Source organism: Dipodomys spectabilis, unplaced genomic scaffold (assembly GCF_019054845.1).
Source record: "Dipodomys spectabilis isolate Male_0828 unplaced genomic scaffold, ASM1905484v1 ptg000108l, whole genome shotgun sequence".
Classification (NCBI taxonomy): Eukaryota; Metazoa; Chordata; class Mammalia; order Rodentia; family Heteromyidae; genus Dipodomys; species Dipodomys spectabilis.
The window spans coordinates 14,154,839-14,180,787 of record NW_024870785.1 but is presented as its reverse complement, the minus strand read 5'-3'; the positions used below and the strand labels follow the sequence as shown (position 1 = coordinate 14,180,787).

At 43.6% G+C, this 25,949-nt stretch overlaps 1 protein-coding gene across 1 annotated transcript in view; it reads right to left on the bottom strand.

Annotated features, from left to right (window-relative positions):
- Aqp9 (aquaporin 9) overlaps positions 1 to 13,674 on the bottom strand; it is a 28,062-nt gene extending 14,388 nt beyond the window's left edge. Inside the window, exon 1 of the mRNA XM_042687830.1 lies at positions 13,521 to 13,674. Coding sequence (XP_042543764.1) covers positions 13,521 to 13,631 — 111 coding nt within the window. The 5' untranslated portion in view covers positions 13,632 to 13,674. The remainder of the gene's footprint in view (positions 1 to 13,520) is intronic.
- Positions 13,675 to 25,949: the final 12,275 nt, after the last annotated feature.

The following is a 25,949-nucleotide window of genomic DNA, read 5'->3' as shown; positions in this document are numbered from 1 at the left end:
TCTTTAAGCAGATGCATGGCATGGGTTTCCATGACTTTATTATCCATATCAAAATTTGATATTCCAGCTATTCACAGATAGCGAAATGGCAGACCCAAGGCTACGTCTAACGTTGGATATGTTTTGCTGGGATTGCACAATGTGAAAGTCTTGCCTAAGACTTTTAAAATCAGCTATGTTCACACAATGATTTAGGTTTCAGGATTAAGAACTACACTCTTTGAGATCATTATAGATCGATGTGAGATTGTAAGAAATAATTCAGAAAGACCCTATGTCCTCTTGATCCATTGGTCCCTTCAAATTAATCAGAAGCTCTGGTAGCTTCCAGGGAAATTATCCTCTAGACGGGATTAGCTGTTGGCTTCTCCCTGTAAACAGAGCTAGGCCTTCCCACTTGGATTGCCTACCACTTCAGCCACAACTCCACATCTAGCTTTTTGGTGGTTAATTGAAGATAAGGGTCTCATGGACTTTCCTGCCTGGGCTAGTTTTTGAACCTTGATCCTCAGATATCAGTTTCCTGAGTTGCTAGGATTACAGGTCTGAGCTACTGGCACCCAGCTAGACACTTGTATATAAATCCAGTTAGTTAGTGGAGAGGCCATTTGTAGCTTGTATTTAGCAAGTCTGTCTGATGGTGAAGAAACTAAAGGAAAACCATAAAAGAATAGATTTGGCAGTCATGCCCTCCATGCCCCTATGTCTTTGGTCCCTAATGAGACTGCAGTATCCTGGAGAGCCAAGGCTTCCAAACTCACTGCTTCGTGCTTATAGTAAGAATCTGTGAGCAGTTGCCCAAGGAAGTACAACAATGAACACTCTGGTAAAGGGCATTTGGAGAATGGAATCCGTATTCAGAAAAGCTTGCCTACGTGATGGCATATCCATTCAGTAGACTACCATACAGCCACAACATGAGATGCATGCATAACAAACATGATTCCAAGGTTTATTATTCAAGTTTTTAAAAGTGTAGAGTTAAAAATTAAAGAAAAAAACCTGAAGTAGAGTTCTTGGGAAAGATGGAGGAGTCACATACAAGTTTGGCTATGAAATAAGGTAGCACATGACTATATGTAGTTTGAAAAGCTACTGTGGTAGTTTGGGCCTATAGGAATCATTAGATGATTGCTCTTTATATGTCAAATTAGCCACCCTGTTGAAGAAGAGCAACAATCTTAGGTCTTCACACTTATCTGCAGGATATACACCAAGATCTGAAGTGGATGTCTGAAACCATGAGCTGTTCCCAAATTCTACATGTACTGTGTTTTTCATACATGCCTATTAAAAAGTTTAACTTATAAATTAGGCAAGGAAGAGGTTATATGATATAACTATAAGGAAAGCTGAATATGAAGCTCTAAGTATTATCTAAGGACAGGAGAACACAAGGTATAAGAATACTTTTCACACCCCAATTGTAGGAAACGGCGACTATGACTGTGGAGTTTCCTTATCAAGAAGATCCTAACCAGCCATCATGTTTCTTCACACATGAGATGAAAAAGGCAGAGCTCAAGATTAAGAATGAAAGTCTGCAGACAATTTAACAGTCCCCAGGGGTTCGTCTTGAGTCCCCTCAGAGAAACCAATTCGTAACTATTTAATACAAAGAGAAGGATTTCGGTTCACTGCTCCCCTGAAGTCAGAGGACACATGGTACAAGGATCAGTTGCCTTTGGATGTCCATCTACTCCCAGTTCTGGGCCACATCCCCTTCTCTTACTTCCAACCACTGCAAGGGGAAGTAGGAACTTGGTCTATAGATTTTTTTGACTGGTCTAAGGCTTTAGGAGTCCTTTCACGTATGAAGATGGAGAGGCTTACTTCCTGTGACTTCCAGATCTACTTTTGGGGATATGGGGGGATCATGGATTCTTCCACCTATCAGGCATCCAATAAACAGAAGTAGCATCTTGTCCTCCCTGAGTCCTCTTTTGGACATCTGTCCCTTCATCCCTGGAGCTCCTCAGACTTCCAGCGAGTATCTAGATAAGCTCTAAGCTGTCGGAAATGGACATCCTCCAGTACTTGGCATCACACCATGCCCCATCAACTAATCCCATGACTCTCACTTTGTTTTCTGATAGTCCTGGAGCTTGAACTCAGGGCCAAGTCCTCAAGTCTAGGCTTCTACCACTTGAGCCACATCTCGATTTCTAGCTTTTTGGTAGTTAGTTGGAGATAAGTCTCACAGACTTTCCTACCTAGGCTGGCTTTAAACCATGATGCTCAGGATTATAGGTGCCCGGCTGATTTATAGTTTCCATCGTCATCTTGAGGAGCATTTAGCTTGAGGATATACTTTATTGCCTGTTGCTTGGTTGCACATATAGCCAATGTCCCCATGTCTTGCTGAACTTTCCATCTAACCTGCATCCTTACCACTACTCACTTGCCATCCCTGGAGCACACCTGTGGTCATGACATGAATCATCAGCCAGGTTACATGCCAGGCCCTTGAGTCCTTTGAGCTGCTGTTTGTCATTCCCACCTCTGCCTGTCTGCTCCCACTGTGTTTTTTCACTCAGACATACAACAGCAACAAATATTTATTGAGTGGTTTTTGTGAGCTAAGTGCATTCCATACACTAACCCGAAGAGTGACAGCAAGAAAAGTTCTCCTACTGTCTCCACTTCACTAATATGGAAAGGAAGGTTTTCATAGAAGTAGCAAGCAGTGTGTGGTTGGGATCATTTTAACCACTCGATGGACAAAAGAGGAGCCCTTATAGCCTGGCCACCCTGGGTCACACAGTCTCATACATTCCTTATCATTCCTCCCAATGCTTACAACTATTTAAAAACTGGAAGCCTGAGTGACTTCACAAAAATCATGTCCAAGTGACATATCTTAAGTGACAGTACCCAAACCCAAAGCAAGTCCTCTGATTCCCGACACTGCATCTCCTGCGGCTCTCCGTGTTCTCTTTACAAGGACATAATGTGTATTTACGCACCGCTTTCCAAGCAGTTAGTTTCCAGTAGGAGAATAAAACTTTCTCAATCAGAACAAAAATAAGCACACAAGAACTGCAAAGACTGCAACTTGGACTTTCTGATGGAAGGTAAATAGTTGGTGTCTTGCAACCTGAGGGAATATTAGGATGTGATCAGTCACCCCACAAGAACCAGCTGTTCTCGAAAGGAGACCATGGTGAGGCGGTTTGGAAGCCAGGTGTCTAGGCCAACAGCCAACCCAATGCTCCTTCTCCAAGGCAGTATCACAAGCCCCAGAAATGAGAGGTGATTAAACTCTGTTATCTCTACTATACTGAGAAGAACAACACTGCCCTATTCTGACCTGCCCTCAACTCATCCCAAATACTTAGCTGGACAAAAAGTTTATTGTAATCTTAGGGGCCAGAAAAACAAAATAATTATAATTATGTTTTAAAGGCGTGTGTGTTTGCATCCGGGTAACCATGGGTCTGAATGTGCCGATGACATCCCTGAAGGTAGTTCTCCACCCACAATTCCCAACAATATCAAGTGCCCCTTGGGTCACACTCAGTCTGGAAGACCCCTGAAAATGGATCAGCACACATAAACCAAGCTAATAATAACCAATTAAAATATAATTGTAAGAAGATACCACTCCTGTGGAGAAAAGAGAGCCCTTGCATGCTGTTCGTGGGACTGTAGGTTAATTATGGAAAACAGTATAGAGACTTCTCATGGAAACCTAATATATGATCCAGCAATGCCCCTGCTGGATGTGCACCCCAGGGAGGCGGGGGGAGACAAAGGCACTCCCATGTTTATTGAAGTACTGTGCACAGTAGTCAAGATATGGAGCCACAAGTGGTAGAGTGCTAGCCTTGAGCTGAAGAGCTCAGGGACAGCACCCAGGCCCAGAGTTCAAGCCCCACGAGAATCTTAAAGAGTTGAACTTGGACGCAAAGAGTGGAATCCTGGGTATTAAGGGGCTGGGGGTGTGGCTCAGAGCAGGAGATGTTGGTTAGAGTATACCAAAAGACAGGAGACACAAGTTCAGTAGCTCTACTGTAGGATATGATGACCATACTTGGTAACAATGTGTTGTTACTAATTACTGAATTCAGATTTCTAAGTGTTTTCCCCAACAAAAAAGCTATTTAGGGTAATGTAAATGTTAATTATCTGTAGTATATCTAATGAAAGATATATATGACTAACATGAAGTCATAAAACTTGACAGAAATATATAACAAGCACACCTATGAAAGCTCTGTTTTATACGGAAGAAATTAAAAGTTCTGAAAACATTAGCTCTACCTAGAATATTATATAAATTCAGTATAATTCCAGCCAATCTTTCCATAGTGTCCTTACAGAACTTGATAAACATAATTTACAAGGAGGGTTTAAAGGCTGAAAACGAGCTGGGAATGTGGCTTAGTGGTAGAGTGCTTGACTAGCATGCATGAAGCCCTGAGTTCAATTCCTCAGTACCACACAAACAGAAAAGGCCAGAAGTGTCATTGTGGCTCAAGTGGTAGAGCACTAGCCTTGAGCACAGAGGCTCAGGGACAGTGCCCAGTCCCTGAGTTCAAGCCCCAGGACTGGCAAAAAAAAAAAAAAAGATTAAAAACAACCAAAACAATGTTGAAAGAAATGACAACAAATATCGGGGGGAAAAGACAATTAGAAAGTGATGTCCAAAAAATAAGCATTGCTCAAAGTTTGGGCAAATAGATCATTGGAACTGAATTTCTAGATGTAGAAACCCTACATACAAAAAAGAAAAAAAAAAGTGAGCTGTAAAGCTGCATAGCTGAGAGATGAGACAGGTCAGAAACAAAGGCCAGACAATTGACTCTTTCCAGACATCACAACAAGTACCCACTCCATATCATCCATCGAAATGAAGTCTAATGATTGCAAGTTCCAAATAAAAAAAGCGAAATCCTAAACCCCAAAACAGGACTTTTGTTTTTTAGCATCCATATCTATAAGAAACCACTAATATCCTATAACTGTTCAGCAAAATGACAAAATACTGAAGAAAATTCTGTTGAGGCCATGAATATAGGCAATCTGCAGAGAGGAACAGTAATGATTCAGAAAAGAATTAGCTGTCAGGCGAGCAAAACTAAAATACAAAAGTGGAGAATACCAAGAGCCATTGACTATGTGATAGAAACAATGTGTGTGGCTAATACAAGTACAGATTTTGAAACTACATTGAAAAGCAGTTATCTAAGACTGGAAGACATACATACATACTCTAAGACCAGGAGACCCAGTTCTAGGAATAAACTCAAGGGAAGCTTTCTTGATTATTTTTTCTTGGCAGTACAGGGGTTTGAATTCAGGGCTTTCAATTTGCTCAGCTTTCTTGCACATGGCTGGTACTCTATCTCTGGAGCCATGCTTCCAGCCTGGCTTTTAACTTAATGGCGATAGCATCTCCAATGGCTTTGCTTCCCAAGCTGATTTCCAACCATCATCTAGATCTCAGCCTCCTGAATAGCTAGGATTACAGGTGGGAGCACCTGATAGTCCACTGTGCCTTTCTTGAAATACATACAGGGAAACTTGTGCAAAGGGGCTCATTGTAATAGTGTGGTGTGTGTGTGTGTGTGTGTGTGTGTGTGTGTGTGTGTGTGTGTGTGTGTGTCCAACAGCTTCCAACATAACAGTTCACCAAGGGATGTGGATTTATAAACCAGCTACAGCCATGCTGCAGGACAGCTACAATGAATCAACACCTGTGTGGGTAAGTCCCTAAAAGTGTCTTTGAGGGAAAATCTCAGGTGGTCGAAGATACACGGGGTATATGAAGCCAACACAGTAGTTAAGAAGCATACATGGCAATGTTCACTTGAGCATTGCAAAGACCAAGTCGGAGGGATTAGATCTAATTCCAGCACTGCTGAATGCTGGCTTGTGGGTAGTAAGTCACTGAACCATACTGACCCTTAATGTCTTCATGCATGAAATGAGAACAATTCCCTTACCTGTGAGTTTGCGGGTGTTTTTCTTTTCTTTAAGGATTAAAAAGTATCTGGTACAGTATGAGCCATAAGTCTACACCCCCTTATCACCATATTTGAAACAGACAGCCTGCAACCTTTAAACACCTGCTTCAGGCTCCCTAACACCCACTGTAACCATCAAGGCAACTCTCCCCGCCCCCCAGCAGGGAACCTTGAGTGTCCAGCTCTTCCATACATTCTGATTTAGGTCTTTGGAGTTCTTCTTAAAGGTAAAGAACATCCAGATGCAAAAAGTGTACACCTCTGGAGGACTTAAGCATGGCACAGAAAGTAAGAACAAGAAACAAGGTAGGGTTGCTCTCCAAAGCCCTGTGTGAGAATCAGAGAACAATGGAGCCTATCAGTCGGCTTTGAATGACCATCATCAAATACCTATGGTAAATTACTCATAGAGTTTCAGAGATTTTACCTGGCTTGGGTTGCCCTAGGGCCTGTGGTGAGACAGTACGCCATGGTGGCGAGTAGAGGGTAGAGGAAGCTATTCACCTCATGGCAGCCAGGAAGCAAGAAGGAGAGCTGTAGTGTTCCCTCAAGGGCACCCCCCCCCCAACAAGGACCTCACTTCCTCCTTAAAGGTTCTTACCACCATCACCACAGGCTGCTAACTAAGCCATTATAAACACATAGGCCTTGATAGGACATTCAAGATTCAGAAGCACGGTCTCTGACCAGAAGCAGCCAAGGGTGCTGCTGATGGCAGGGGCTTCTGACTTGTTATCTTCAGGCCAAACTCAAGGTCTTGATCATCCTAGATTTACTCAGAGTAGGAGATGGTTCTGGGAAGCACTGGAAACGAGAAACCGCAAGCAAGGAAGAGCAGGGAATTATTGAGTCAGAAAGCAAAAAAGAGTTTTAGGGTCTCTTGAGGCCCACTGTATTGTTGGGGCTTTACTCTGGGCCCAAAGGGCAGTCTCTAAAAAAAGAAACCTAGAAAATAGAAACACTAGAAGAGAAAAAAACAAAACTGTGCTGCACAGGGCAGTGTGTTCATCAGGTCCATGAAGTGATGTCTGGACCAGCTCAGAATCCCGGTGTTTACAAGAATTTTGAATACATTTTTGAGGCAGTAGATCCCCTAATAATTAATATAATTAATGTCCTCAACGTGATTGTGACTGTTCTATGTAACCATCTTGGCAACTCTTAATAGATTTTAGGCTACAAACATGGATCAGATCTCTTCTTGGACTTTCACACGGAAGGGTTCATTCTCAGCAAATATTCACACATTAAGACTGGGACTGGGGTCAGGATATCGAGTCTTGGGTTCAAAGGCTGGGTGATCTCGGGCATATTCTTTAAGTATGTTACACCTGTTTCCCCATCTGGAAGAATGGAGTTGGTCAGCAGCCTTTCCCCTCTCTTCCAGGAAAGATAGGAACAAAAGCTGAATTTAGATGAGTACATGCTGTATTCTCTGGAGGAAAAGCACAGAGGAAGCTCAAGGGCCTAAGGCAAGACAGCTGTGTTCTGGGCTGGTTCAGAGGACACAGGATTGCATCAGCCTGGAACTCAGCTCCTCCATCAATAAAACGAGCCAATGACATCTGCCCACCCCTGTCTCAGAGCTGCCCAGCCAGCACCTGGGAATTCAAATAATGAAGTAGGCCACTACACGTAGCTCAGATCACACTGCAAAGCAGATGTCTCCCTTGACTTTTAAAAAACACTGCCCTATTTCATTCTAAATGCTGACCGTATATTCTCTTTAGCTCAGAATGAATAGAATCAAGATATTTTTAAGACCATAAAACTTCTATAGTTACTATAGCTGAGATTCCTCCTAGACTAGAACTGTAAACTCTGTGACCCTGGTCAGGGGGAAACCCTGGTCATAGGTCTAGAAAGAGAGCAGGAAAGGAAGCACAAAACACAGCAGTATCTAAATTTCTTATATACCATCAACCATCCCCCTCTCCTCTCCCTCCCCTCCTTCTCTGCCTCCCTCCCATACTGCCTGTTTCCCATCTTCTCTACCCTGAAGATCCTTTTATTTTCATTATTTATTTTAGGTGCCAGTACTGGGGCTTGAACTCAGGGCCTGGGCACTGTCCCTTTGTATTTTTTGTTCAGGGCTAGTGTTCTACCCCTTGAGCCACAGATATACTTCTGGCTTTTTGGTGGTTAATTGGAGATAACAATCTCATGGACTTTCCTGCGCAGGCTGGCTTCAAACCTGGATCCTCAGATCTCCACCACCTGAGTAGCTAGGATGATAGGCATGAGCCATCAGTAGCTGACTCAGGATAGTTCCTTACTTTTCTGTATCTCTTCAGGACATAGATCAAGGGTCTTGCTCACTTCACAAGATGTTACCTACTTGTAATTCCCATCCATTTCAGTGGACTAGCCATCAGTTTCATGAAGAGCATATATAAAACGAGGAGTAGACATAAAAGTTCATCCCCAAAGGAGACATTTGAAATTCTGTGCACCTTTTTGAGAGGGTCTCATTTGTGTTTCCCACAGCTGCATGGCAGATGCTGGGGCGAAAATAGCTCAAGATGGCCAGGAGAGCACAAAGCAACTGCTGTGGTCAGGTACTAGAAACTCTCACAAGGAGAGCGAAAGGCACTGTGAGGAATCCTTTACCGAGCATCCTTAGTCAAAACTTTCGCACACATAATGGGTATTCTATTTCCACAAACTCACTGTGAAGTGTGAGCTGCCTTTGAGGAATCAGAGATCTAAGGAGGACTAAATTCATTGCACAAAGCCATAGTTCTGTCAAGTAACATAGGAGCAGGCACGTGACAGTGTTATTTCCCTGGGGGAGCAGTCTTAGTGTTAGTTTAGCTTCTGGTGTGTGCCATCCATCAAGCCATCACCAGATTCTACCCTGCATCTCCACACCTCACACCTTTCCACCTGCACGGAGCACTCTTCTGCTCCACAGCAGGACCCATCTGCTCAGCTCTTACAGCCATAGGCAAATCACCAGCTCCTTCTCACCCCGCTTCTGTGGAAGGATGGAGTCGAGGGAGGAGTCTGACTTGTTCCAGCAATGGATGGGAAATGGAAAGGAAGCTGTACATCCTAAATTTAAAAAGAAACCTAATTTGGTGCTTTCTTGGTTTGGGAAAGTTACTTGTATCTCTTTGAGCCATCATATTTTTTTTTTCATCTGAGTTATTTATAACAATAAAGAAGCCAATTTGCAGTTAATTATTACAAAAGTAATTATGAGTAGTATGGCCATCACAGAGACTAAACAAATGTATCTAAAGAGCCTGGCCTCTATTAGATATTTAATTCATACTCCCTTCCCTGGCACCTCAACTCTTTGAAACTTTTCTGTGAGAGAAGCAAGATGTATTGTAGACTTTCTGCCTGACATGAGTACAGATGACAGCCATCTATTCCAGCATCTGAAAGGCCAAAGTAGAGCTAGTTCATTGGCATATGATGTAATTATTGCCAGTTTTAGTTGTAGTTTACAAAGAATTGTTCATAGACTTTCTCTTCCTTTAGTGACATCAGTAACCCTCACCAGCCACTTATACTAGAGTGTGAATAAGGTTGGAGATATTTCCCCTCCATGCTGATTTTTGAGAAGATGAGAAAAATGACATCATACCAGGCTCCCAGCATCTAGGGGAGAAACTAACCCCATCAACTCAAGAGCACACCCTCTGCCATTGGCTTAGTGTTCCTTCTCCCAGGGTTTACCAGCCGGGAAAGCTTTTGTGCAAGATGAAATGAACATTCTCAATAAACAAGGGATAATTACTGTGGATATCCTCTGGGCAAAACTATGTGGATTCCTTGGTTAAAAAAAATACATCTTGCCAGGCACTGGTGGCTTGTCATCCTAGTTACTCAGGAGGCTGAGATCTATGAGGATCATGGTTCCTGCCCAGGCAGGAAAGTCTGTGAGACTCTGCTCTCCAATTAACTGCCAAAAATCTGAAAGTGGAGCTCTGCCTCAAGTGTTCCAGTGCTAGCCCTTTGAAAAAAAAGCTCAGGGACAGTGCCCAGGTCCTGAGTTCAAGCCCAGGACTGGCACGTGTGTGCACCTGTTTGTACCAGCACACACACAAACCTTACGCTTGTGCAGAAACTTGTCTGTATATCCCCAGAAATCTTAACAAAATTGAAGATAATAATTACAATTAGAGTTTAATTAGGGTGCACTTTAGAAAAGAAATACATGATAGAAATAGAAATTGAGCCTTTGATGGAATGAATGGTTTATCCAGAAAGGTTAATTTTTCAACATGTAAATATTAAGATTGTATGTCTTTAATTCCTACATCTTTGTGTAAAAAAAACAAACCTTCTGCTGGGCGCTGGTTGCTCACACCTATAATCCTAGCTACTCAGAAGGCTGAGATCTAAGGGTCACGGTTCAAAGCCAGCCTGGTCAGGAAAGTCTGTGAGACTCTTATCTCCAATAAACCACTCAGAAAACTGGAAGTGGTGCAGTGGCTCTAGAGGTAGAGTGCTTGCCTTTAGCTGAAGAGCTGAGGGACAGCGCCCAAGCCCAGAGTTCAAGCCCCATGACTGACCAAAAAAAAAAGAAAAAAGAAAAACAACCTTCTTTCTCTTCTGCACTCATACCACAATCACCAACACAGAAGATCTGTGACCCCAAAAGGTGTGACATTTTCTCCCTACCAGCAACAGCTCTGACAAAATCTACCTGGAGAGCACGCCAGGGCTTCCTCTTTACATGCCACCGGTAAGCTCCAGGTTGTCCTACCCATGCTCTGGACAGGTTAGCCACAATGCGGATTTCCTACAACCCCCTCTATGGGTTTAATTAACTTGCTGTGCACCTCACAGAACTCAAGGAATGATAGGTTTATTATCAAGATGAGGAGATGAAGAGGCATGGAGGGAGGGGCCTAGCTTAGCTTCCATGTCCTCCCTGGATGCAACACCTCCAGAATCTTTGACTTCATGGCTTAGACATGGTTGAGGCAAAGACAACCATGTGCAAAATGTGATTGGATAAAGACTATGACTTAAGGCTTAAAGACTGAGAGGGCTGTGAGGATTAGGTCAATGGGAGTGTATATTTAGCTAACCTGGGACCCTGGGTTGGATACTGAGCACCAAAACAAAGTATTACAAAAGATGGGGAGGGAAGCCAGGCACCTATGGCCCACACCTGTAATCCTAGCTACTCAGGAGGCTGAGATCTGTGAATCAGATTGGAAGCCACTCTAGGTGGACAAGTCCATGAGATTCTTATTAACCAGAAAAGAGCTGAAAACGGAGCTGTGGCCCAAGTGGTAGAGTGCTAGGCTTGAGCAACAATAAAGCTCAGGGAGCTGCACACTGGTGGCTCACACCTATAATCCTAGCTATTCTGCAGGCTGAGATCTGAGGATCGAGGTTCAAAGCCAGCCTGAGCAGCAGGGCAGCAAAGTCTGTGAGACTCTTATCTTCAATCAACCACCAGAAAACAGAAGTGGTGCTGTGGCTCAAGTGGTAGAGCACTTGCCTTGAGCTGAAGAGCTCTGGGACAGTGCCCAGGCCCAGAGTCCAAGCCCCACAACTGACCAAAAAAAAAAAAAAAAGAGCTCAGACAGGGCCCGTACTCTGAGTTCAAGCCCCAGGAATCACACACACACACACACACACACACACACACACACACACACACACACACACACACACACACACACACACACACACACACACACACACACACACACACACACACACACACACACACACACACACAGTGGAGAAAAACCAAAACCAATCAGGCCTATCTGCTCAGCCTTTTCTAGATCTTTCCAAGAAGCATTCTTTCCTCCAGGGTATGGGAGGACCCTTCTAAAATATTGGTTTTCTGACCTACTATCTGCGGGTTTCCAAACAGCTAGCTTGAAGATAAAGCTAGAGAAAGATTAGAATTTCTAAGACCTGCCTTAGGGAGGGAGAGGTGAGACTAGCGGAAGTAAAACAACAACAACACGTACACACACCTTGTATCATACTCTAAACTGAGGGAGAGCTACCACTAGTCACATAAACAAAACAGTAACTGGCTTAAAGCAACCTTCAATTTTAAAAAGAATGGGATTATGAAACATTCTTGTTAAGAAATAAGGCTTTAACCTTTCCCAGCTGCAAACGGATGTTTAGTCCATTTCTTCCTCTTTGCTTTCTGCAGAACACTAAAACTTCACACAAAAACTGCTTCATTTCTTTACAAGTAATAAGATCATCAGAGAACTCAAATTAAAGTCTAGGGTGACAACTAAGTCTCAAGAGTCTGAGTCACTGAGGAAGACTTCCAGTAAGCCTACAATTAGAAACCTGTTGGCTTTTATTTTCTTTCTTTTTTTCCTAACTGCCTCTACCTGAATTCTGAGACTGTCTGTGGTCAGAGAAGCTCAGGATTCCTGCAGGGGAAGCTAAGAAATAAAAGCAATGATCTATATAGCTTTCCCCACCCCGAAGAAGTACTTTAGCAAACGAAGGGAAAAGAATCTCAGAGATCCAAAACTGTCTGAGTCAATTTTTGACTTAGCTTCTTCTAAAGTAAAGCAAGCAGCTTTTCATTGTATGAAATTTTATGACCATCCTCGATAATCTTAAAGAAATGAAATTACTTATAGCTGGACTAGGAAATCTTTGCTTTTTAAAAACAGGTTGAAATCAATAATTGACACAAGACAGCAATTTTCCATCCACAAATGGTTGGACTCCAAACTTCAGGATTCAGAGAATGCTAGGACATGCCCCAGCTACTTACACAAACTTTCCAATAGCTGAGAAAATATCTTGTGAATCCTCAAAAGCATCTTAGAATTGGCCCTTTCTAGCTAGAAAGTTTTTGGTTTGGTTTTGTGCCAGTACTGAGGCTTCAACTTATGGCCTTGGAGCTGTCCCTTAGCTTTTCCGCTCAAGGCTAGTGTCCTATCATTTGAGCCACAGCTTCACATCCAGCTTTTTGGTGGTTAATTGGAGATAAGAGTCTCATGGACTTTTCTTCCTAGCCTGGTCGCAAACTACAGTCCTCAGATCTCTGCATCCTGAGTAGCCATCCCAGCCCCTGGCTTTCTAGCAAGTTATTATAACTGCTTCTATTATAATCACCTCTAGTGATTTGTTTGAGTTGAATTAAGAGCAAAATGACACAAGACCAAAGCTAGGCTACACCAACCCTACCTGGCACAATTTCTGATTTAGTAAAAGTTACGTGATCTGGCAGCACAGTTGCTGTTAAGCCCTCTTGTAGTGAGGGGATTCAAATTTACTGGCTATCAGTCCTTCCTCTAGATGACCCCAAGTCACCCCAGTGCTTGTGGAAAGCAAGCAAGGTACAAATCAATTACTTAACAAGCAAAATGTCTAACAATTCACTTTTCATCCCAAAGCCATTTTAGATTCTGAGTAAGTTAGTCAGAGAAGAAAGCACTGGCTTGCTTGTTTGAAAACTTAGTGTATGACTTCTTGGAAGAGATGAATCAGATAATTTATAAAGAAACCAAACCAAAACTCTTCTCCAGCAGTGAGGCAGGTGACTGGGAAGACAGCACTGGGTCAGAATTCAGGAAAGCAGGAAATACTCACGATCATTATAAACGTGCCCAGGAACTCGGAGAGTGTCTCCTTAGCCAGGCTGCTCTTCAAGGCCAGTCTCTGCGTAAAGGTCTTCTTCTCCTGTTCCTTGTCAGGCTGCATCTTGGGGATCCTGTGAGCCACACACTCCGGCGCTGGTATCTGCTGCTGCTGCTCTTCACCTTCACTAGCACATGCAGAGACTTAAGACAACTTAAATAACTCCTCACAGATTCCTGGCGGTGTCTGATGAGATTTCTCTGATTATGCAAATGCCTTCCCAGTTAGGGCTGGTGCCATTCTCGGCTGTGTTTGTTTCAATTAGAGAGTTACAACCTGAAGTCCTTAATCTTTGTATTTGTGTGTGTGTGTGCCCAATAGATTAATCATTACCTTTATGCTCTAGGTATTTTTTCTTTGCTGAGTTTTTTGGTTTCCAGGAGATGAGAAAAGAGATGTTGTGCAGGTTGTGTTGCCAAACCACAGCGATAGGCCCTGTTCCAGGAGAGATTTACATGTTACCCAATTGCAAGGCTTCTGCTTTTTGTTTTGTTTTGTTTTATTTTGTTTTTTGGTCCTATTCAGAAGTGGGTGGTTGGGGGTATAACTTGGAATTTTCAAATCAGATATGAATACCTCTAGTGTAAAGATTCTTTACAAAAGAAGAATTTTATTTGTTTGTTTTTTAATCCAAGCTGGAGAAAAATGAAGAAAACATTAGTTCATTGTTCTACCAAAGTTAATCTCTGTCTTTTTTTTCTTCCCCAGGGAGAGGGGTGGTGGTACTAGTTCCGGGGCTTGAACTCAGGGCCTGGGGACTGTCCCCCGGGTTTCTTTTGCTCAAGGCTAGCATTCTATCATTTGAGCCACATCTCCACCTCTGGCTTTTTCTCTGTATGTGGTACTGAGAAATCGAACCCAGGGTTTCATGCATGCTAGGCAAGTACTCTACCACTAAGCCACATTCCCGACCCCTGAGGGTTTTTTTTCCCCTCAAGGCTGGTGCTCTACCCCTTCAACCATAGCCCACTTAAGGCTTTTTGGGGTCAATTGGAGATAAGAGTCTCATGAACCAGGTGCCAGTGGCTCACATCTGTCATCCTAACTACTCAGGAGGCTGAGATCTGAAGATCACAGTTCAAAGCCAGCCCTGGCAGGAAAGTCTATGAGACTCTCATTTCCAATTTACCACCAGAAAACCAGAAGTGGCGCTGTGGCTCAAGTGGTAGAGCACTTGCCTTGGGCTGAAGAGCTCAGAGACAGTGCCCAGGCCCAGAGTTCAAACCCCGCAACCACCAAAAAGAAAAAAGAGTCTCATGGGCTTTCCTGCCCTGGCTTTCTTTGAACTGTGATCCTCAGATATCAGCCTTCTGAGTAGGCTAAGATGATAGGTGTGAGCCACTAGCGCTTAACATCCTTAAAGACAAGGGATGTATTTGGCACTAGCTTCTTTGTTCAGCCAGAGAACTCAAGCCTTGTTTTACAAAGCTGGTATGTGTGTGTGTGAAGAAACAGAACCCAGTAGTAGTTTCAAAATGCCTAGGCAGTCCCATGAAATGAATACCCACGCCGAGCACTCCCTTTCCAAGGCTCCCACAGAGATTTGGGCCAGGCCAGGCCCTCCCCTACCTTTGCAGGAGGCCCTCAGTCATTTCCAGCTGAGGAGGTAGGCAGCAAGGAAGGAGAGGAAGATGTGGGGGAAATTGCTGGAAAGATCCCAATGGCAGCAGACACCACCTAATCTCTAGGTAAAATGTAGAATTTAAATCTCAGAAATGTTATCAGACTTTCTGGCATCTACACGGTTAGAGACTCAGGAGACACCCCAGCATTTTGGCCTTTACCTCTCGCTTAAATGATCATGGCCACTATTGTGTTTGAAGAGTTTCTTCTGACCACATAGTTCCCCAAATCCCAGTGGACAGACCAGAGAAACAGGACTTCATTACTGCAACCCAGGTAGCAATACACAAGGGTTGTTCTGAGTTTGGTCGTTCATTCATCTGACAAGTATTTATGGCATAATCATTGTGTGCTAAGCACTGACTCTCAGCAAAAGCACACAAGATTCTCATTCTTCTCGGAGCCTAGGAGAGCGAGAGAGCAAGAGAGTGAGAGAGAGAGAGAGAGAGAGGAAAGAGAAAGAGGGAGAAAGAGTGAAAGAACAAAGAGAAGGATGTAAGAGAACGAATCATGGATGTGCTGAGGTACAGTCACCAGTGAGATCCATTCTATAGAGAAAATGCTAGATTCCTATGAGCAAATACAAGAAGGTATTACCTTGGCAGAGAGATCTCGGAAGGTGTTTTCAAGGAAATCCTGTCAGAACTGAGATCAGCTGAGACGCTATAGACTGGAGGTGAACGTGGTGAAATGGGGAAGGAAGTGTTTGTACAAAAGTTTTGAGGGGCAGGGTGGGTCAGCTAGATACTTATCGCAGAATGAAAGCAACACCTACTCTCGTGCTGGTGCAGAATGAGCCTGGAGCTGTGGGCGGGACGGGCGAGATCAGACCATACTGAGCCTTGTAAATTGAGTTTTAGGGTTAGACCTAAGCAGTTTAAATCATTGGAGTGGATTTGACAGGAAGATGACACCACCTGATCTTTGAGTTTTGAAGAGATCATCTTAGCTGTGACAGATCGAGGGCTTTGGAGGGAAAACAGAAATAGGCGTAGATCAGTCTTTCAGAGTATTAGAGACCCACAGAATTGAGTGACAGCTCCAACAGCATAGCTGTACAAGGATTCAAGAATCCTCTGTGTCCTAAAATTGGTGGATTGGATGTGGAAGATGAGAAGGGACTCAAGGAAAGTGGCACCGAGCCCAGGGAAAGAAATCTGTGGAGAACCTTTCAAGTGTTCTCGAATGAAGTTGAGCCTCAGGCAAAGTAAGGAGCGCTGTGGATCCAAGTACAGTGAAACTGCCCATGTGTTCCTAGAGATGACAATTGCAGACATGAGGACAGGTTAGGTTCCCTCTTTGGAGTCTGGAGAGAGCTTGAGCTACCGAACACTTATTTCATGTTCAGGGAGGGGAAGGAGAGAGTATTACTTTATTTTACCTTCAGTCGATTGTCTTACTTTCCACTTCATTACCATAAACAACACCTCACCCACCACAGCCTACTCCTAGCCTTCAGCTATCACCAAAGCATTCTCAAGGCACTGGAGGCTCAGGCCTGTAATCCTAGCTGCTCAGGCTCAGATCAGAAGATCAAGGTTCAACAACCCAGGAGAATCTTTTTTTTTTTTTTCCTCGGTTGTGAGGCTTGAACTCTGGGCCTGGGCGCTGCCCCTCAGCTCTTCAGCTCAAGGCAAGCACTCTACCACTTGAGCCACAGTGCCACTTCTGGTTTTCTGGTGATTAATTGGAGATAACTCTCACACACTTTCCTGCCCAGGCTGGCTTTGAACTGCAATCCTCAGATCTCAGCCTCCTGAGTAGGATTACAAGTATGAGCCTTGAGCAAAATAAAACAAAAAACAGCTCAGAGACAGTGCCCAGGCCCTAAATTCCAGCCCCAGGACCAGCATACACACAAACACATAAGCAAAGCATTCTGAGACACATGAAGAGGATAAGCAATGACTACCAACCTTCCCTGGCTCCACCCAGACCCACCCTCCCTCCCACAGCTTAATTCGAAGCCCAAACTGCTTTCATTTATCCACCCTCACAGTAAAAGCTTTCATTCAAGACTAGTCAAGTGTCTGAAGCCGTATTAAGCAAGAAGGATTTTAAAAATAGGTATCGACTGTTAAGGAATTAACAGTTTAAGCAACAATGAGCTCCTTATGAATACCTCACATACGTGGAGCTTTGGCTCCAGTGGTAGATTCCTCGCCTTGAGCACAAAAGCTGAAGGACGGTGCCCAGGCCCTGAGTTCAAGCCCCAGGACGGTCACACACACAGAAATTAAAATGTCCAGCTTTTCTATTTCATCCAGTCAGACTTTCTAGAATCTGCTTTACCTCCTCCTCATAAATTCCAGCCTCACCTCCCTCGCTTCCAACGGAGCTGTTACTTGTGGTTAGCCAGGTTATATAGAGATTCCTTTACCTGCATCTCGGGTCCTCCTGACCCCATGATGCCCAAGCTCCATTCTGTATGTTCAGCCATCTATTCTTCCCAAGAGTTCTCTTCCCACAATGCTGAACCGTGCTAAGGAAATTCAGATAAATATATTCATTGTCCCTACTGCAATAATTGTGCCATCGGCTCAGCACTGGTCCCATGCATCTGGAGGGAACTTTGTATTGTAACGGTTCCAGATGTTATCATGCATTAGAATCACCACATCCTCGGAGACGGATTCTGAAGACCTGAGATCCAATCGAGTCCAGGAATCTCCTAGATTCCACTCTTCAGGCAGCCACCACACACCTCTCTTCTGTGTCCCATCTTTTCTTTTCTTTTTTCTTTTTCTTTCCCAGTTCATTAGGGAAGCAAGACTCCATTGGTTATCATTCCTTTCAGGCTCCTCCTCTTCCTGAGAAAGTGGCTCTACTTTTATGTCTGTGTTCTCCTTGGTTCCCCTTCTTGCTAAACCCTGTCCCCTGTCCTTACTCCTTAATCTAAAGCTTTGTCCTAGCCCCTCAAGACCTTGGTCAATCAACAAGCTTCTCACATACATGACCAGTCTCTTTCCTACATCAACATTTCTCTCAGGGCCTGAAGCTCAAGGTCTCTTGGGTTGGGGTGGGGGGATTGTAGCTCTTCTGCCTTTTTTGGTGGGGGGGATGGAGGAGTCTCAGGGCTTGAATTCATGGCCTACACATTAGTCCTAAGCTTTGTTTGCTGAAGGCTAATGTTCTACCCCTTGAGCCACAGCTCCACTTCTGGCTTTTTGGTGGTTAACTGGAGAGAAGAGTCTCTTAGATTTGTCTCAACCTTGATCCTCAGGTCTCAGTCTCCTGAGTTGCTAGGATTGTAGGTGTGAGCCACCAACATTGGACTCTTCTACTTTTCTCTCCTTTCCCGTTGGGGAAATGATAGTCTTTCCCCCTTGAGTTTAGTGATCATATTTTAAAATGAATACAAAGAATTCAGAAATGTTTTAAGTGTATATTAAACTCTCTCACAGTCCTTGAATGCTGTGATTACAAATAACAAGCTAGAATCTATCCTTCTAGATTATTTTAATAGATTTATATAAAAACTCCTCCCTCTACCCCCCTGCGTATATGCATTAGATGAAATGGAGGTTTTCCTCATTTAACACATTCTGTTCACTTTTCTATGCCAAATACAATTCTTCTTGTTTTTTTTTTTGTCAGTCATGGGGCTTGAACTCAGGGCCTGGGTACTATCTTTGAGCTTTTTTTCACAATGGTAGGCTAGCTCTCTACTACTGTGAGCTACAGCTCCAATTTTGGTTTTCTGGTGGTTTATTAGACATAAGAGTCTCAGAGAGGGCTGGAAAGGTGGCTCAGTGGTAGAGCGCTTGCCTTGCATGCATGAGGCCCTGGGTTCGATTCTTCAACACTACATAAGCAGAAAAAAAAAAGCCGGAAGTGGCGCTGTGGCTCAAGTGGTAGAGCGCTAGCCTTGAGCTGAAGAGCTGAGGGACAGTGCCCAGGCCCAGAGTTCAGTCCCCATGACCGGACCCCAAAAAAAAAAGTCTCAGAGACTTTCCTGCCTGGGCTGGCTTTGAACTGTGATCCTCAGCTCTCAGTCTCCTGAGTACAATTCTTTTTTTTTTGGAGTGGCTCTGTAATAGTCCTCAGTATAAATGTGCCATCTTTTATCCCCCATTAAAATAGCACTGTGGACTTCCTGCCTCTGAGCTGCGCATGCCCACATCCTATGAAGAGGGGATGACCATTCACAGTTATCACCCAATGGATGGCCTCTCCTTCCTCTACCCCACACATATGCCAGTTACAGGGCTCCAGTCCCACCGAATGGGAAGGTCACGGATCTGCCTCTGTCTTATACAGTCAGCCAGTGCTGGTCCTCAAGGTCAAGTCACTGACCAGGGAGCATCCTGTTTGACAGTGAGCCAGTTGTGCTGCAATGCTGTGTGGCTCTCCTATGGCAGCCTCTGCCACTTGGGCTGTCTAGGGCCTGCTTCTGTATGGACGCTGGCCAGGATGTGGACCACTACTCGCCCCAGCTACAAAGCTCTCCTGGGTACTTGCAAGTTCCTTAGGTCTTGATCAGACTTGAGGTTGCTGCATCACAGGGAGCCCCCTAAGTCAACCCTCACCCTTCTCTGGGAGAAACACCCCTCCAGCCATCCCATCTATCCTGGGGCCCCCTTATCATGGCTTCTTGTGAGTGGACATTTCTTTTTCTTGGGGTCCTGCATGATATCTACAAAACCATTGACTATAGTTAACGAAGCCATGCATTAACTTTAAGGAGCAAGTTGTAATATTAGATTTTTTTTTCCCCCGTCAGAAGTAACAGCCTTAGCCTGGCACCAGTGGCTCACGCCTGTAAGCCTAGCTACTCTGGAGGCTGAGATCTGAGGAAAGCCAGCTGGACATCAAAGTCCATGAGTCTCTTATCTCCAATTAACCAACAAAAAGCCAGAAGTGAAGCTGTAGCTTAAGTGGTAGAGTGCCAAGCTTTTAGCAAAACCCAACCCTAACAACTCAGGAACAATGTCCGGACCCTGAGTTCAAGGCCCAAGACCCACACACACAATAAATAGATGAAAAAATAAATTTAAAAACACTTTAAATCACACTTTTTAAAGCCAGTTTGAATGGGACATTTGTGAATTACAATGTTAGAATACTCTAATTGTTTGGTTCCCTTAGAGTTTTGAAATAGTTTAGGATATGAACTATGACTTACATGACAGACTTAGATGTCAGATTAATCCCAGCCATTAACAGAACCATACCATTGCCACAGGTCTCTAACCATGGAACAGTGTGAATAGAACAAGAATTATCCATTCCCTCTAAGAAAGCTCCACGAGTCCCAGTGTGAGTTCAAGTCCCAGGACCAGCAAACACAACACACACACACACACACACACACACACACACACACACACACACACACATAGAGATCATCACATACCTTCTTGTGGTGATTCAGTAACATGTCAACTTGACATAATGAACACATTTTTCCAAAATCTTTTTTTAAATTTTTAAAAAGTTTTTTTTAAAACTATATTTCTGGGCCACAGGGGAGATTCTCATGCAAGATACAGAGGGCAGAACTGAAGCAGCAGATAGATACTTAGCCATCACACGTCATTGCTTATCTGCTGGCTCACCTTCTTGGTATGAGGCCACTTCCGGTCTTTCAGCTTCTCCACCATTCCTACTTCTCCTTCAGTTTTTCCGACTCCTACACTAGGTGTGTGGAGATCTCATTCCATAACGAAGGGTTCCAGCTTCTGGAGGTCAGAGGCAGCTAGAACTGACTTAAGTTTCGGCAGGTGTTTGCTCATAGATTCCCGTTTGTGTAGGGAGACTCTCGATGGTTTACTCCCCAAATTGTGGAAGGCCAAGTTCCCAAAACAGATTCCTGATGTTTGTAAAGATGAACGTATGCGTGTATGTATATGTATACATATGCATAGATGTATATGTGTATTCTATGTGTGTATATGTATATATGTACTAGGTATGCATTTATATACATAGCTCTGTTACGAAAGCTAGCTTTCTCTTGAATGCTTGCTTGGTCTCATCATGTGATACCCTCTGCTTGTTTCTGCCCACAAGAAGTTCTCATGTTTATCTTCTCACCTAGATTGTTCTTCTCATGCCTGTCTTTAAATCCAGGCTCACCTTCTGTGAACGAGTCCTACTTTCTAACTCATTTATGAACCCAACCCTCACAATCACACCAACCAGCAGAATCGTCCACAGTCAAATGCATGCAATGCTTGCCGTATGAAATTACTCAAATCGAGCTCCTTTCTCGTGTACATGTTTCAGCTAGCAAATCTGTTCCTGTCGTTTGGAGTCAGGTGTGGAATGGATAATTCAGTGACATAACTTTAGAATCAATTGCCACAGAACCTAAGGAAAGACATAGTCTTTCTGGTTCCTTACTCTGGTTGTTGTTGTTGTCAGTCATGGGGCCTGAACTCTGGGCCTGGGCGCTGTCCCTCAGCTCTCTTCAGCTCAAGGCTAGCACTTCACTACTTGAGCCAAAGTGCCACTTCTGGCTTTTTCTACTAATATGGTACTTGAAAAATCAAACCCAGGGCCTCATGCATGCAAGGCAAGCACTCTACCACTGAGCCACCTTCCCAGGCCCCTCCCTCTGCTTTTTACCCATTGTCGACATCTCCTCTCTTAGGCATCTTAGTGCCAGTGGAACCCTGGATGCTGAGTACCAGTTTGAGCTACCTCAGCCCACAACCAATCTGCAGTCTCATCCCTAGCTCTTAGGGAGGAGAAGCCCCAGGAGCCAAATTCTTGATTTTTTTCTGGGCACCAAATGATTTACGCCTCTAATCCTAGCTACTCAGGAGGCTGAGATCTGAGAGCTGTGGTTCAAAGCCAGACCAGACAGATAAGTCCATGGGATTCTTGTCCCAATTAACCACCAAAAACCTGGAAGTGGAGCTGTGTCTCAAGTGATAGAGCACTAAAAAAATAGAACAGAAACAGCTCAGGGACAGTGCCTAGGCCCTGAGTTCAAGCCCCAGGACACACACACACACACACACACATGCACACACACACACACACACACTTCTTAACTTTTGAGCGTATTATGGATGTGGCTGAAATACATGTTTATGATAATCCTATGAAATATTGAGGCTGCATAAATGAATTATTTTTCATACATTTTTCAAAATGGTTTGTCCTAAAAGTGCACTCTAAAATAAATAGACAAAAAGTGAAAAATAAAGAAAAACTATCACTACCCAGTACCTAATGTCTAATCTTTTTTTTTATTGTGAAAATACCGTACAGAAGGGTTATAATTACATGAGCAAGGCAATGAGTACATTTCTTATCAAGCATTGTTGCCTCCTCCTTTGTTTCCCCTTACCAACCTTTCCCATCTCCCCTTCCCCCCCATCCCCTGTACCAAAGTTGTAAAGTTCGGTTTTCGACATAAGGTCTTGTACATCTCATTGTGGCAATGGGTCCACCTTCTCCTCCACAAATTATACCAACATCAAATACAGTGAAAACAGGGGTTATACCATGGGGGAGGTACATATAAAGCAACAAAGAAATATCTCATAAATATGTTAGAAACAATAGCAAGAAAGAAAAACCATTTGAGTCCTTACTTGGGGTTCATTTCGCCTAACATCAATTTATCTGACCTTTTCTGCTTGACTCAGACATATACTAGTTATTGCAAATAAGGGAAACCATGGGACCTATGTTTCTTTGGGCCTGGCTTACTTCACTTAATAGAATTTTTTCCAAGTCTTTTCATTTCCTAACAAATGGGACAATGTCATTCTTTCTGATGGAGGCATAGAATTCCATTGTGTATATATACCACCTTTTCTTTTTTTATTTTACTTTTTGTTTTTTTAAATTTTTATTGTGAAAGTACTGTACAGAAGGGTTACAACCACATGGGCAAGATAATGAGTACATTTCTTATCAAGCATTGTAGCCTCCTCCTTTGTTTCCCCTTCCCATCCCTTCCCATCCTCTCCTCCTCTCCCCCCCCCCCCCCGCCAAAGTTGTAATGTTCGTTTTTCCACATAACAACTTGTACATCTCATTGTTGCAATGGATCCACCTGTATCCCTATTTAAACGATTTGTTTTTTCCCTTCCCCTCCACAAATTATACCAACCTCAATTATAGTGAAAGCAGGGGTTATACCATGGGGGAGGGACATACAAAGCAACAAAGGAATCATCTTATAAATGTGTTAGAAACAATCACCTGAAAGAAAAAAACATTTGAATACATATCTTAGGGTTCATTTCCCTAACATCAACTTATCTGACCTTTTCTGCTTGACTCAGACATATACTAGTTATTGCAAATAAGGGAAACCATCGGACCTAAGTTTCTTTGGGCCTGGCTTACTTCACTTAATAGAATTTTTTCCAAGTCTTTCCATTTCCTAACAAATGGGGCAATGTCATTCTCTCTGATGGAGGCATAGAATTCCATTGTGTATATATACCACATTTTCTTGATCCATTCATCTACAGAGGGGCATCTGGGTTGGTTCCATATCTTAGCTATGGTAAAATAATGCTGCAATGAACATAGTTGTGCTGGTAGCTTTAGTATGGTCCATATTGTCTAATCTTTAAGTAAGTTCACATACAGTTACAGAGTGCAGAGAACCTTTACTACACGCGAACAGGAACAGAGAGCAAGAAGGAGCAGAGGCCTGTCCCAAGTCAGGCAGTAGGGAAATGGGAAAGGGAGGATTCAAACCTAAACCTTTGGACTCTGGATCCAGTATACCTCCTACGATTGCTCAAGCCACGGAGGAGAACTCCCTTTTTGCCAAGATTGAAAGGAGATTGATTCTGTGTAACGGATAGATTTCTGTTCACCTTTCCAAAACTTCTCTATGATAACTCACAAAACACCCCATGCTAAAGTTGGGGAGAAGTTTCTTAGGTAGGTGACAGCTCACTGGGACAGTGGAGCTGAGGTCAAAGATTGAGTCTTACCTGTGACATTTGACCTGGATGGACTCTGCAGCCCACGCATGAATCCCAGTCACATCCCACCAGCCAGATAGGACAAGAGTGATCAGATGCAAATTTATCCTGGAGCTTAAAAAAAAAAAGCCAGAAACAAAAATAAACCCAACAAAAAATTACAAAGGCAGAAATCCTACTGGCAAGGCCTTAGCAATAGTGATGATGGACTGTGTACCAAGATGGTAAACACCGTAACTGCGGTTTGAGTATTATAGGAACCACAGATCTTCAGCAGGTGAGAGATCAAAATGACTCATCACTGAGCTAGGCTCTGGTGGCTCACACCTGTGATCCTAGCGACTCAGGAGGCCGAGATTTGAGGATCCTGGTTTGAAGCCAGCCTGGACAGGCAAGTCTGTGAGATTCTTACCTCCAATGAACCACCAAAAAGATGGAATTGGAGGTGTAGGCTCAAGTGGTAGAATTCTAGTCTTAAGCAAAAAAAATGCTCAGGGACAGCAGCACCAAAGTGCTGAGTTCAAGTCTGGGGACTGGCACAAATTCTCCTGGAATATCACACATTCTCCCCCTGCTGCCTCTTCCTTGCCACCTGGCATGAACACAAAACTCCTGAGAAAGGCGCTGAGGTCTCCTGGATGTCTCAGGGCTGAGACAGTAGTCCATTGTTTGCTTTTCTCTCTCTAGCTTTGCCAGTGGAGACAATGCCATGCATCCCACTCACCAGGCCTATGGTTGGTGTATGCTGTGCCACTGAACCCCAAGAACTTGAAGACTCCCTCACTGAAGCAAGCAACTGTCACTTTTTTTTTTTTTTTTTGGCCAGTCTTGGGATTTGAACTCAGGGCCTGGGCACTAGGCTAGTGCTCTACCACTTGAGCCATAGGGCCACTTCCAGCTTTTTCTGTGTATGTGGTACTGAGGAATCGAACCCAGGGCCTCATGCATGCTAGGCAAGCACTCTACCACTGAGCTACCTTCCCAGCCTGCAACTGTCACTTCTTCAGTCATTTATACCATCAGTCCTGTCCATCCGAGCACTACATCAGAAGGCTCTACTTCCAGAACCTTCTCCACACTTTATCCTCAGAAAACGCCTGGCATCCTTCCCAAGGAATTCACTACCGAACATGCTGGTCTCATCTTTGTTCTTGGTGGTAAAGTAAAAGTGTGTAAGTGTATGTGTATGCGTGTGTGTGTGTGTGTACATATGTATGTACACCAGTACTGGTACTTGACCTCAGGACCTGGACTCTGTCTCTTTGCTTTTTTGTTCAAGGCTGGCATACTCTTATTATTTGAGCCATAGCTCTATTTGTGGCTTTTTGCTGACTAATTGGAGATCAGAGTCTCAGATTTTCCTGCCTGGACTGACTTTGAACCACGATCTTCACCTCTCAGCCTCCTGAGTTGCTAGGATTACAGACTTGAGCCACCAGTGCCTGGCTAAAGGTGTGTTTCTAAATGTGACATTTTTTTGACAGAAGGATATTGTCAAGAGCACTGAAAACATCTCCTGGCTTATGACAGAGAATCTGGACACTGATTATGTCTGCTCAGGTAGATCTGTCTTAGATTATTAGTCTGAATAACTCAATGGCTTCAACAGGTGGATTGATAAAAGTCAACCATCAGTTAATAATCAAATAAGCAGAACAGGATTGTTTGAAAGTCAACTCCATTTTGACTGGTGATCTGAATCAAGCCTACTTGGGGCCTATCGGGTTTTGAGTCCATGACTTTCATGTCCTCTTTGAGCTGAGTTCACTGATCTTTTGAGCTCAAAAATGATGACCATCTGTTTACTCAAACATTTGCTCAGGGAGAATTTGTTTAAGGGAAAGTGTGTTGACCA